Source organism: Nomascus leucogenys, chromosome 10 (assembly GCF_006542625.1).
Source record: "Nomascus leucogenys isolate Asia chromosome 10, Asia_NLE_v1, whole genome shotgun sequence".
Taxonomy (NCBI): domain Eukaryota; kingdom Metazoa; phylum Chordata; class Mammalia; order Primates; family Hylobatidae; genus Nomascus; species Nomascus leucogenys.
This window is the reverse complement of record NC_044390.1, coordinates 43,376,766-43,389,162: the sequence shown is the minus strand read 5'-3', so window position 1 is coordinate 43,389,162 and position 12,397 is coordinate 43,376,766. Positions and strand designations below refer to the sequence as shown.

At 56.5% G+C, this 12,397-nt stretch overlaps 1 protein-coding gene across 2 annotated transcripts in view; it reads right to left on the bottom strand.

Annotated features, from left to right (window-relative positions):
* The window catches only part of PEPD (peptidase D), a 136,963-nt gene extending 127,657 nt beyond the window's left edge, over positions 1-9,306 (bottom strand). The window contains exons 1-2 of one of the 2 annotated variants that reach the window (XM_030820236.1): positions 9,155-9,306; positions 53-236 (exon numbers count right to left, since the gene is read on the bottom strand). In XM_030820236.1, the coding sequence (XP_030676096.1) occupies positions 53-236; positions 9,155-9,171 (201 nt within the window). In that variant the 5' untranslated portion in view covers positions 9,172-9,306. Of the gene's footprint in view, positions 1-52; positions 237-7,341; positions 7,377-9,154 lie in introns of those variants that run through there. The other variant, XM_030820234.1, reaches the window with a different exon arrangement.
* Positions 9,307-12,397: the final 3,091 nt, after the last annotated feature.

The window sequence follows — 12,397 nt, the reverse complement described above, 5'->3', positions numbered from 1 at the left end:
CCAGCAGCACCATCACACGCCCGCTCACTTGTGGCCAAGGGGGCAGGCTCACCTGGCGGAAGAGGACCCCAGTGTCGGTGCAGTAGCGCTGAGTCTCCTCCCCGCCCTGCAGGACCACGATGGAGTCGGCCTGCACAGCATGGTTCTTCCGTAGCCGCTCACACAGGCGCTGCCGGTTCAAGGCAAAGAGCGCCAGCGGCACCTTCAGCGTTTCATTCCCCAGCCAAAATGAGGGTCTGCAGAGACAAGAGCACGCACGGCCACATGGGCCTCTGTTAGCATCTCCAAGCATGCCCAGACCCGAGGTCAGGGTGACCGGAGGCCCGAGCCTGCTGTGGGACCCCCATCAGCTCGGGGCAAGCTGCCCAAGCTCTACCCGCTTATGACCCAGAAACAGCCCCTCACTGATCCCCCTGAGGACCACAGGGGCTTGTCTCCCCTCCACCACCCATGCTGTCCTGTCTCCATCCCCCTGCTCCTCTGCCCCCTCACCAACTGCCCAGCAGGCCACAGTGACCCCCACGCTCCTGAATCTGCAGCAGGTCCCCAGTCCTCACTGGCCACTTGGTGCCCATGACCTTGGGGGCCACTCTCTCTGCGGAAACCTTCTCCAACAGCAGCCAGTCAGGCTCCCTACCAGCCAGGCCCCTGGCCTCCCTGCTGGAGGCCAGCTTGGCCCAACCCCGGGGCCTCTTCCCTAACTGGCTCCCTCCCTCAGCTCAGCTGAGCTTACCCGGTCCCTCAGCTCAAAGGACCATCTGCATCTGCAGACTGATGATGTCCGGCTCCAGACTCACAGACCCATCAGCCACCCTCAGCAGGCAGAAGATGGCCCTGAACCAAAGCTGCTCCTCCCCAGCCTCCCCTGACACAAAGCACCTGCACCTGGACAGTCCCACAGGCCATCCCGGCCTCCTATCTCATCCCACCTCCTGGCCACCAGCAAGGTCTACCCTCAGTGCACATCCCCATCCCCAGGGCCACCTCCCCATGTCCTGTCTGGACAACTGCAGGAAACTCTCAACAGTGCTCTTGGCCCCAGCTTCCCCGTGGCCTGGTCTGCACCTTCTGCCGGAAGGGCCCTTTCAAAATGCCAGTCCCAGCACACACTCCCTGCCCAACCCCGTGCCAGCTGGCTTCTCTGAGTGCAGACTTCACTCCCCAGCCATGAGGGATCCAGACCCCCAGTTCACCCTTGGCTTCCTCTGCTGCAGCACGGGCATCCTCGCCCTTCCCTAAACCCCCAGAACACTCCAGCCTTTGCCACTGCGGTGCCCTGTGGGGAATGCTCTTCCCAAGAGAATCCCATGCCCTTTTACCCAGCCTCTGCAGAAATGCCTCTTTCCTACCCACCCCATCCCCCAGCTCTCTTTGTGTCTCTCTAGAGCCCCCATCACTCTTCGTTTATTTGTTTGCTGGCCCTCCAGGTAACATGTAAGCTCCCTGAGGGCAGGGACAGAGCAGGTGTCGGTATCTATGGAATGAATGAATAAATGGATGGTGGTCTCAGCAAGCAGGCTGGAGGCTGGGTGTGGAGAGAGAATGGGGATGAGGTGGAGGAGGAGAAAGCAGGGGCGGGGTGTGCAGGAGGGAGCCCCTGCAGGCTCTCCAGCCAGAGGGCAGTGGGTGGGCACAGAGGTCAAGGAGGCAGGGACATCCCAGGGCTGGTGTGAGCAGAGAGCTCTGCCTGAGGACTGCAGTGAAGCTGTGGATGAAATCTGCCCTCACAGCACAGCATGGGGAAGTGGCCTGGGGCACCTCTCACACTCACCTCACATGGGACCCTCAGAGGCCGTGACCCTCCTGCCAGGGTCACATGAGCAGGTGACACCTCCTGCACATCTGGGCTCCAATACGACCTTTTCAGGATGGTCTTCCCCGGCCTCCCTCTTTGAACCTGCAACTCTTCTCCCTGCCCGACCCCCTACTAGTCCCTGGCCTGAGGTTTCCCCACTTGCCCTCCAGATACACCCCTTTGCACTGTGCCCAGAGGCCTACCTACCCGACCTCGTCAGCATGCACGCTGCCTCCTGCCTCCAGGCGCACTGAGCCAATGACAGGCACATGAGGCTGGGGGCAGGAGGAGAGGGAGGAAGACAGTGGATCCACTCTCCTGGTTCCCTCCCTGGGGACCCTGGAACTAAATGGCTGGGGGTACCCCTCCATCCAGGCCCACTGCTCTGATGACGCCGCCCTGCCCCACAGCACAGCCCCTGCTGGGTTTCTGACCAGGTTCCCCACTCTTCTTTCCACTGTCTTCCTCCCTCTCCTCCTGCCCCTAGCCTCATGTGCCTGCTTTCCCTTAACATTCACACAGCTCTGCATATCGTCCCCTCTCTCAACTCACCTTAGTGGCCCCCTGGAGTAAACTCCGAATGTGGGGCCAGGTCCCTGGCTAACACAACACTTAGCACTCAGCACCTTCCAACCTAAACGCAGCGGGTGCTGCCTGGTGCTTCCTGGTGTTCTCCGGCCCGCCGCCTTGGGTGGAAACACTGGGAGATGGAGCTCCAGGTTGCCTCGGTCACTGCCGTGCCCTCGCCTGGCACCTAGCCTGACATACAGCAAACGCTCAACACAGATCTGCTGAATGACACACGGGGCCACACACACAGCTGTGGGATGAGAAGATGCCACATCAGCTGCAGCGGGGCAGGAAGCAGCCCTGGAGCCCCAGCCCGCCCAGGAAGGGTAGAGGGTCAGAAGCAGCCGCACATGCTGACATGACTAGAGCCCCCTCCCACTCCCCCACGTGCCCTTCCTACCCTCCCAGAAGGGTGAGCAGATGGCTGAGTGGACACTAGCGGCCAGAGCTTCCTCTGGGCTGGGGCTGCTTTTCTGCCACACTCAGCCACTGGGATGAAAGGGCAGAGGGAAGTTGGTGAGAGTTTGTAAACATGACCACATCCCAGACGGCCATGCCGTCAGCAACTAAAAGTGCAGTCACCAGCACCTTGTGCTCAGATGTCCCCCCCGGCCTCCCACGCCCTTTCCCTTCACTCAGGAAACCCCATGGTGGGATGGGCACAGAGGCAAAACTCGTCTCTGCAGAGTCCCCAACAGCATAGGGGCAATGACACCGAGGCCCTGCTATGGACAGCCTCAGCCACAGTCGTCGAATAGCATGACCGGCCGAAAATGCCCATCCTCTGCCACCAGCCTGCATAGCCCAGCCCAGCCCACTCTCCCACACTCCCCTCTCCCTGCCTGGCCGCCCTCCTTAATCACAACAGGTGCTGGCTCCCCATGGCCTGACACCATGCCCCCACCCGTAATGCTCACAGAAGGGCTGGCCTTCCCCTTGTTCAGAACTTTCTGAGAACAAATTTCTCAGGGCACCCAGACTGGGATCCTAAGGGCTGAGCAGAAAACTTGATAAGCCACCTTCTCCTTGAGCACTCAGCTGCCACTGCAAACAAAATCTACAACCATGCTTACTTCTCTATGGGGCTCCGCCAGAACAGAACCCACCCTGTGCAGGGCTCTGGGCATAAGAATGGCTAGCCTGAGCCACCAGGCAAGGCAATATGCTACAGTCATTAATTACAGGACACCAAGGAGTAAAGTTTTATAGAGACATGCCCTTTGATTTCCCATGGCATAAACCAAGCCCCCAGAGAGACTGTCAGGCTCAGAGTCAACACAGATGAATTCTTCCTGCAAATTCAGCAAATGTAGCACCAATAAAACATCTCTAACAGGTTTCTGCTGCAGCTTTTGTTAACTGGCACCCAGAATTTAAAAGGCAAAAGCCATTATCATCCCCAGATCCCACAGTAAATAAGTCATGCTTTGCTGCAGACAGACAAGGCACAAGAGCTCCAGGGCCTCAAAGACCCACAGAACAAGTCTCTGAGCCCCAGGGGCCAGGACCCCCGCTGCCCTGGCAATAACCAAGACCCATGAGCAGCCCAGGACCAAGAACGGAGTGACCAAGACTGAGGCCAGTCCCCAAGGAGGGTATGATGCCACTGCCCCTGCAAGCCGTCTCTGTCTCCATACAACCCACACACCTATATCAGTACTGGGCCACCCTCTCCTCAACAGCCACCTGCAGGGCTCTTACCTAAGGCTTAGGGACCCCCAAGCATTCATCTTCAAATTCAGGGGCTCCATCTACTTGGATGGGAAAAAGCTATACCTTCATTTTCTCTAACCGCCAATTCAAATTCACATTTTCTTCAGTTATTAACATAAGCAATAAACTACTCAGTGTCAGCAGTGCACGTTCATCTGTCACCAAAAATCAAAGGTATTTTAATATCACGTTATTGCTCTTCCAGTATCTCGAAATACCACTTTTGCTCCTCACAACTTCAAAGTTAAAGTAGTTAGGCCAGGCGCAGTGGCTCATGCCTATCATCCCAGCACTGTGGGAGGCAGGAATTAGAGACCAGAATGGGCAACATGGCAAAACCCCATCTCTACCGAAAACACAAAAATTAGCCGGGAATAGTGGCTTGTGCATGTGGTCCCAGCTACCCGGGAGGCTGAGGCAGGAGGATCGCTTGAGCCCTGGAGGCGGAGACTACAGTGAGCCGAGATTGCAACACTACACTCCAGCCCGGGGGACAGGGCGAGACCCTGTCTCAAATTTATATAACATTTTGATACCTGTATTTCCATATAATTGGGTTTTATTTTTGTAATATTATGTACTTATTTCATACATTTAAAAACATTATGCCAGCCAGGTGCGGCGGCTCATGCCTATAATCCCAACATTTTGGGAGGCCGACACGGGCAGATCACCTGAGATCAGGAATTCGATACCACCTGGCCGACATGGTGAGACCCTGTGTCTACTAAAAATACAAAAATTAGCCGGGCATAGTGGCACACACCTATAATCCCAGCCACTCGGGAGGCTGAGGCAGGAGAATCGCTTGAACCTGGGAGGCGGAGGTTGCAGTGAGCCGAGATCAAGCCACTGCACTCCAGCCTGGGTGAAAGAGCGAGACTCTGTTTCAAAAAAAAAAAAAACCTGATGCCAAGAATGGTGCGTAGGTTTCACTGATGCCCGTGGGGTCTACCGCATAGACAAGGAAAGATCTCTGCACTAGAATGTAGAGCTACTGGCCAGGCGTGGTGGCTCACGCCTATAATCCCGGCACTTTGGCAGGCTGAGGTAGGTGGATCACGAGGTCAGGAGTTCGAGACCGGCCTGGCCAACATAATGAAACCCCATCTCTATTAAAAATACAAAAAAATTAGCCAGGCATGGTGGCAGTCACCTGTAATCCCAGCTACTCAGGAGGCTGAGGCAGGAGAACCACTTGAACCCAGGAGGCAGAGGTTGCAGTGCGCCAAGATCACGCCACTGCACTCCAGCCCAGGTGACAGTGCAAGACTCCCTCTCAAAAAAAAAAAAAAATGTGGAGCCACTTCTAGATAGGGTCACACCGCTAAGCTCCCAGTAGGAGAGGCTAGCCAAGGACCAGCCACCTCCTCCCCTCAGCCTCCAGCGTGGGGCCAGGCACCAGACAGATGCTTGGGCAGCCCAGTGGGCACTGGACCGTAAGCGCCAGGCTCGAGAGGGTCGCCATGGTTGAAGAGGACCTCGAGGCAACTGGCCAGCAACCTCTACCTTGCACCTCTCTCTCCTGGGGAGGATCGGGGTGCCAAGCATACACAGAAACCAAGAGAGGGCTGTGTGGAGTCAGGACCTGGGAAAGAGGCAGGGAAGGCACAGGGATACTCAGTGGCCAGCCTGCCTCCCACAGGCCCACCCGTCCCCAGCCCCCAGAGTCGGCCTGAGTCTTCTGCTCCTGGAGCACAAGGTTCACATTAGGGTGAGGTCGGGCTCTTGACCCAGAATGTGAGTTCTGCAGAAGACTCTCCAGAAGAATGCTGACTCCAGTGTAACCTATGGCCCAACAGAGGTACACGCCCAGAGCAGCTCACTTGTTGCCTCTTTCTGGCTCTGCAACAGCTCCTGGGAGCCACTCAGTTAAAGAATTAAAGCTATTTCTTCATCCTACTCCTCGGAATTCTGTCCCTATTCCCCACCATGACTCCTTCCCTCAGTCACTGGGAGTCTCCCAGGAAAGCAGGATGGGATGCTGGACTAATTTAGAGTAAATCCCCTTTTCATTCATTTCACCAAGCACCAATCACAGGGCAGCCACAGACTGGCCCTGGGGATACAACAGAACCCCTGGGCTCTAAGGATGCTAGGAGAGGCATGAAGGGAAGCAACTCCTAACCCACAATGGGCAGACGTGGAAATGTGTACTGCTGGGGAGAAAACTGAGTGCTCTGGAGTTCCGAGCACTAAGCCTTTACCAGAGGGCTGGGAAAAGCTTCTGGGAAAGGGAACCATCTGAGCCGGGCCTGCAAATATGTGAACAATCACATAGAGGACAAGAGCATTCCAGGGCTAGTGGGTGAGTGTGCAAGCGAAGAAGGGAATGGAAAAAGCCATGTAGGCGAGCAGATGCAGACAGGTCTGGCTGGAGCTGACAGATTTCAAATTATCAACCCTGTCTGTGGAAAGCTCAAAGCATTGCTCAAGGAGACAGCAGTGCCACCAAGTGCCATGGGATACGGACGCCTCTCCATGAGGGGATGGGAGGTGACCTCAGAGCACTCTGTCTCAACCTGAAGCCTATACCCAGGCTAGCAAGAGAAAGTAGGATCAACCCTGAAACACCCCGCATCTTAAAAAGAGAGATGCATTCAGAGTAGATTCTTGAGTTTCAAATTGAATGAGATGCTAGTTTAGGGCTTCCCCTACTCCCCAAATCATATGGGGCACACCCCAGTCACCTGGAACTCTCATGGACCCCCTCTGTCCCAGGCTCTGGTAGGATTCTACAGACAGCCAAATCCAACTCCCAGGGAGCCCATGGCAATGGCCATGACTTGCTGGCATCATGCCTCGTTATGCCTGACTCTATGATCTGTCCTGTGAGTGCAGCTAGGAGCTGAGCTTTGCAGGAAACATACTTAATCATTCTGCTCTTAAGGAAGCCACTGGGGTCAACCTCAGGCTCAAAGTACCCACGGGAAAGCCCCATACCAGACTGGGATGGCTCTTCCCAAGGAGACTGCCAGGCTCTGGAAGCTCCCACACCCTCTCAATAGCACACCTCTCTAAGACCTGCCACTCTGTTTTGCCTCCCTCAGCCACCCTCTGTGGTGGCCCAGAGAATCGTTTCTGCTAGAAAAGCTCTCATTCTGGGGCCAGGCGCAGCGGCTCACACCTGTAATCCTAGCACTTTGGGAGGCGGAGGCGGGTGGATCACCTGAGGTGAGGAGTTCGAGACCAGTCTGGCCAACATGGTGAAACCCCATCTCTACTAAAAATACAAAAAATTAGCTGAGTGTGGTGGCACACACCTGTAATTCCAGCTGCTCATGAGGCTGAGGCAGCAGACTCGTTTGAACCTGGGAGGCGAAGGTTGTAGTGAGCCGAGATCGTGCCATTGCACTCCAGCCTGCGCAACAAGAGCAAAACTACATCTCAAAAAAAAAAAAGAAAGAAAGAAAGAAAGAAAGAGAAAAAGAAAAGCTCTCATTCCAGGATCCAGTCAGTTCCAGACTTGCTCCCATCCAGACATCAGCTTGGTTCCTTCAGGAGAGCAGCAGGTCTCAGGCCAGCTTGGAGTCCTGAACCCAAATGCAACGCCTGGCACTCCCTGTGAGCACCGAGCCAGCCTAACCAGAGAGACAGCACACCCACAGCTGGGCACCAGCCTGCTCATTCTACCCTTTAAAAGGGTCACAGGCTGGATTCAAGGATCTGACCCTGAGTTCCTCGACACCCATCTGAGACTTTGTCTGCACTGTTCTCTACCTGAAGGGAGTCTCATTGCTGAAGGACTAGCACAAAAGTCATCCAGGGAGTGAAGCCTTCCCACACTTTACCTGAGCTCAGAGTTCATGTCCCTCCTTTGCAAATGCCAAGACCACAGGCGAGCAGATGGATGACAGAGTCCCATGTGTCCATCTGCTCCAGTGGCCTATGAGTACCTTAAGGGAAGGCCCAATGCTATTCCTGGAATACAGCAGGTGCCCACAAAATATTTGATTTGTATGCTCTAAGCTCCCTCAACCTTGGGGGCCACCTTAGAACCCACTTTCTGTTGCCATTTTTCCCTGCATCTTAAAAAGAGAAATGCATTCAGTCCACCAGATCCCCCATTCTGACCTCAGTTTCCAACCTGGCATCTGGAATACTGCCCCCTCCTACACCATGCCCCCCTACCCCACTGTATCACGAGACCCACACCTTCTCCCACTGAACTCACACATAGCTCAGGGGAGCCTAATCTTTAAAAAACAGATCCAACAGCTTGTAACAAAACCCTCCCAGCCCCCCAGGGCAAAGTCTGAAGACGCCACCTGGAACACCACATCTTCCAGCCCCAGGCATGTACTCCTGTCCCCAGAACACTCTGAAGTCTCAACCTTTGTCCTTACCCTGGGTTCAGATGCTCCCTATCTGGGAGATTCCGCCCAACGCTCCGGTGAACCCATCTATCCACCCTTCCTCCCACCATGACCACTCAGCTTTCTTTCATTCAGCCCAGTATGGAGCACCTACTGTGTGCAAGGCACTGGGCTAGTGAGAAGCAGGTAACATACCTGTCCTTGCACTCTAAATGCAGAGAAGATAATGAACAAGTACAAACAATGCTCTATATACTTTATCAGGTGATGATGAGGGCACAAAAAGTGGGACAGATGGTTAGAAAAGGATTCCCTGAGGGGGTGACATTTGACCCCTGAAAGAAATGGGGACGTGCCCTGCTGGGAAAAGGGAATTCCAAGTCCGTCTCGAATACCGCCTCCTCCGGAAAGCGCCCAGGTCCCTGGAGTCCTCGCAACGCCGCCCTCCCACCCGGGGGCCTTGGCAGCGAACATGCGTGTCGACCCCAGCCCCCACCGCAGCCGCACACGGTGGGGCCGCCAGACGTGGGCAGGTGGGGCCGGAGCCAGCCAGGAGGGTGGAGAGGAGCTGCGGCCCCCGCGCTGACCCTGACTCGGAGCGTGCAGCTCGCCGACCCGCGCTCGGACTCTGGGCCGATGGGAAGAGGCGCCTACCCGCGGCATTCAGCGAGCCCGGCTGAGCTCTCACCCGCGGTCCGGCCAGGACACCCATGCCCCTCTCCACGCCTGCGGGAAAGAGCGAGGGAGGTGCAGCACTCACCCGCTGGCCGCCGCCATGTTAGCCCGGCACCTGCGTCACGGGAAGTGCGGCGTCAGCTGAGCCCCTCCGAGTCCCAGTGCAGGGGGCGGGGTAAGGGCGGGGCAGGGGGCGGAGCCTGGAGTCCTTCACCCACCTCCTTCAGAGCCAAACTCCATGGGACGGGAAGGGGCGGTACCTGGGGAAGGGCGGAGCCCCGATGGGACGGGGCTCCCGGAGAGGGGCGGGCCCAGGAGCTCGGCCAGGATAAATGGGCGGGCTGCCGGCTAGAGACAGTAGGTCGGGTTAGCGGGCAGCAACTGCAGCCTTTGCGTGGTGGGAGGGAGGTCCTGAAGCAGAGGACACCTTTGATTCTGGTTCAGCCCCCGGTCTGGCCTCCCAGCCCACCCGGGAGAAGAACACATAGGAGTAAAGAAACTACGTGGGAGGAGAGGAGGGAGACTGACCCAGGCTAGGGTCGGGGCAGAGGTGGCGATTTTTGTTTAAGAAGGGAAGGGTCTTGAGCAAAGGCCGGGGGGCAACTGGAGGACTCTAAAGGTGCAACGTCCAGGAGAGTGTGCGCGAGAGAGGGGCAGCCTAAGGGAAGCAAGGGCCAGACCCTGCGGTGCCTCCACTGTGGGGCTTATGAGTTAAGTCTGGTAGGATCTTTTCTAGGTTTCCTGGGCTGCAGAATGGAGAAGCTGGAGGAAGGGAAGCCAGGGAGGAGGGCAGGTGAGAAGTAGGCACAGCCGAGAAGGGTTTAGGAGGGAGAGTCTGCCAGAAGGCTTACTCCTCTGCCCCAGTGGGCACTGGTACTGGGTGCAGAGTCCTGCAGAGAAGGGGTAGGGACCCTGCAGCAGACGCTGCCCTCCCTACTGCCAACGGGGTCAGGGCATTACAAGCACGGCCCAAATGCGTTGCACATGTGAGCTCATAGAAACCTTACCACAGCCCTATGAGGTCGAGACTATCTTTAAGTCTATTTTACAGATGAGGAAACTGAGGCCAGAGAATGCTCACACAGGGGCTGAGCTCATGAAGCCATACCCTGAGGAGTGACCTCACTTCCCCTGTGAAGGAAGGGGGACCCCGCACTGTTGGGGGAGGGCATCCCTGGCGCCCAGGGCGACACAAGGGTGTACAGATGTGTGTGGACAGGTGGATGGGTGGCCCAGAATAGGCCTGTGGGGCTCCCGACCCCAGCCTGCAGCTGTCCCACAGCTGGAAGTGGCTTCTGATCAAAGGTCGTGGGTTGGGGGATGCTTCTTGTTTCTTTATCAAAACAAGGATGTGGGTCACCATGGCCAGGCTGGTGGGAGCCAGGGGCTATGACTGGAGAAGCAGCTGCTGTTTGTCCCCATGAAGCAGGGACGAGAATAGTCCCCTTAAATAGGAGGAAGGGAGCCAGCCATAAGCAGGGTAGTGAAGGGCATGTGGCACGGTTACCTGGAAGCCCAGTACCATCCCTGCTGTCCTCATCTGTCAGGAGAGAGCTAATGGGGCCACCTCACGGGGCTGCTAGAGGGTTTTACACTCAAACCTGCAGGCACAGCCTGAGAGGCCAAAGCTGCCAGGAGGAAGGTGGCCCCTCCAGACAGCCCCTCCCACCTCCCAGACCCAGATAAGGAAAACGAGAGCTAATGGAAGAGGGGGGGCCTCATTCCTTCTACCCCTTCCCACAACACATGGGTAATTTGCAGGGGTCCCTGACCTCCAGGCAAGGTCCAAGAGGAGCTCTCTCCACCCTCTTGCCAGTTTCCAGGGAGAAGAACAGAGGTAAGGATTCACACCCCACCGCCTGGCCTAGGGGCCCCCGAGAACTTCGAACACCCCTAGTTAAGCAGTAGCTCCGCCTTCAGCTTAAGAAACTCAACTCCCTAATAAGTGGCACTTTAAAAAATATATAATAACAAAGGGTGAGCAGAATGAGCTTTCCATGCACCTTCAAGGAAGGAAACATACACCCCAGCTCATTCATTGCACCTGCCCCCCGTTTCTTTTGACATAAAATATGTCAAAATTAAGCCAGCTGCCAGCTCTGAGTGCTTACTAATATGAAAAAGAAGTCAGTATCCCAAACACTCACAAAATAATAGGAGGAAGGCACCCACCAACTGAGTGGAGCTCCCTCGTTTGTGGACAGTAATACGGAGGCACTGCCCATGACCCCTGCCCACCCAGGTCCCCTGCCCTCTCCCCTCCTCATCGGGGCTCCGGCAGGGCTGCCCCTCACCCCTCACCCCTCCCCATCAGAGGCTCTGGCAGGGGCTCCAGAAGCCGCCCAGAATATGGGAGAAGACCGTGTAGTTACTCATGCAGGGCAGACCCAGGACGTTGCTGGGAGCCAGGAGGCAACTGGGGGAAGATTGATTTTAGAGAGTCGTAGTGGGAGTGTGTAAATCAGCCAAGGCAGCGCGCCAGGCAGCACTCTTACGTGGCATTGCCTCCGAGGTCACAGGCCCTTGGCTGAAACAGTCTCCCCTCGTCAAGCCATACAGTTGGCTGGGAGGGGTCTGCACTCGGTCAGCCTGGTAGCCCGGTAGCCAGCAAAGCATTATTCTCCAAAAGGGCCCCCCCACCCCTGTTAGGCCTTGCAAAAGAAGCTTCACCCTGCGAAGACACCTCTTGTGTCCCGGGACACTGTGTCCAGCCAGGTTTCCCTCCTCCACCTATTCCCCACAATCTAGCCCCCACTCTTGCAGCTCCATGGACGCTGCTGACAGCTGGCTGCCTGGAGACGGCAGGCCCAGATGTGGCGGCCTGCTAGGCTCTGACTCACGAGCCACCCTTGGGCCATGAAGGGGAGGTCCCCAGGAAGAGCCCTGTCCATCTTCTGCTGTGGATCGAGGGCACTGGTCTAACAGAGGCTCTGTGGGACTGCACTGGAGGTAGCCTGGATGCTGGTTCTGCCCCGCACCGCCCAGTTGTTGCCCACAGTGCCACTCTGGCACTGGCTATGCTGTGAGGGCCAGGGATCCAGACCCTGCCCTTACCTAGAGGATCTTTGGTCTGGGGACAGAGGTAGAGGAGCCCTCTACACTGTCCCTGGAGAGTCCATCATCTGGGAGGTCCTCAGAACGGGGCTTTGAGGGTTCTGCTTCCTCTTGGCTAATGGGGAGATCCTGGGGGATTCTGAGCTGCAAGATGCCAATCCAAACCCCTCTCTCCGGCAGGAGCCCAGGAGGATTAGCAGAGAGAACTGAAAAGAGCCAATAAGAGCCAATAAAGCCACTGCACAGGGCCGCCAGCCTCAGATGGTCAAAGCCC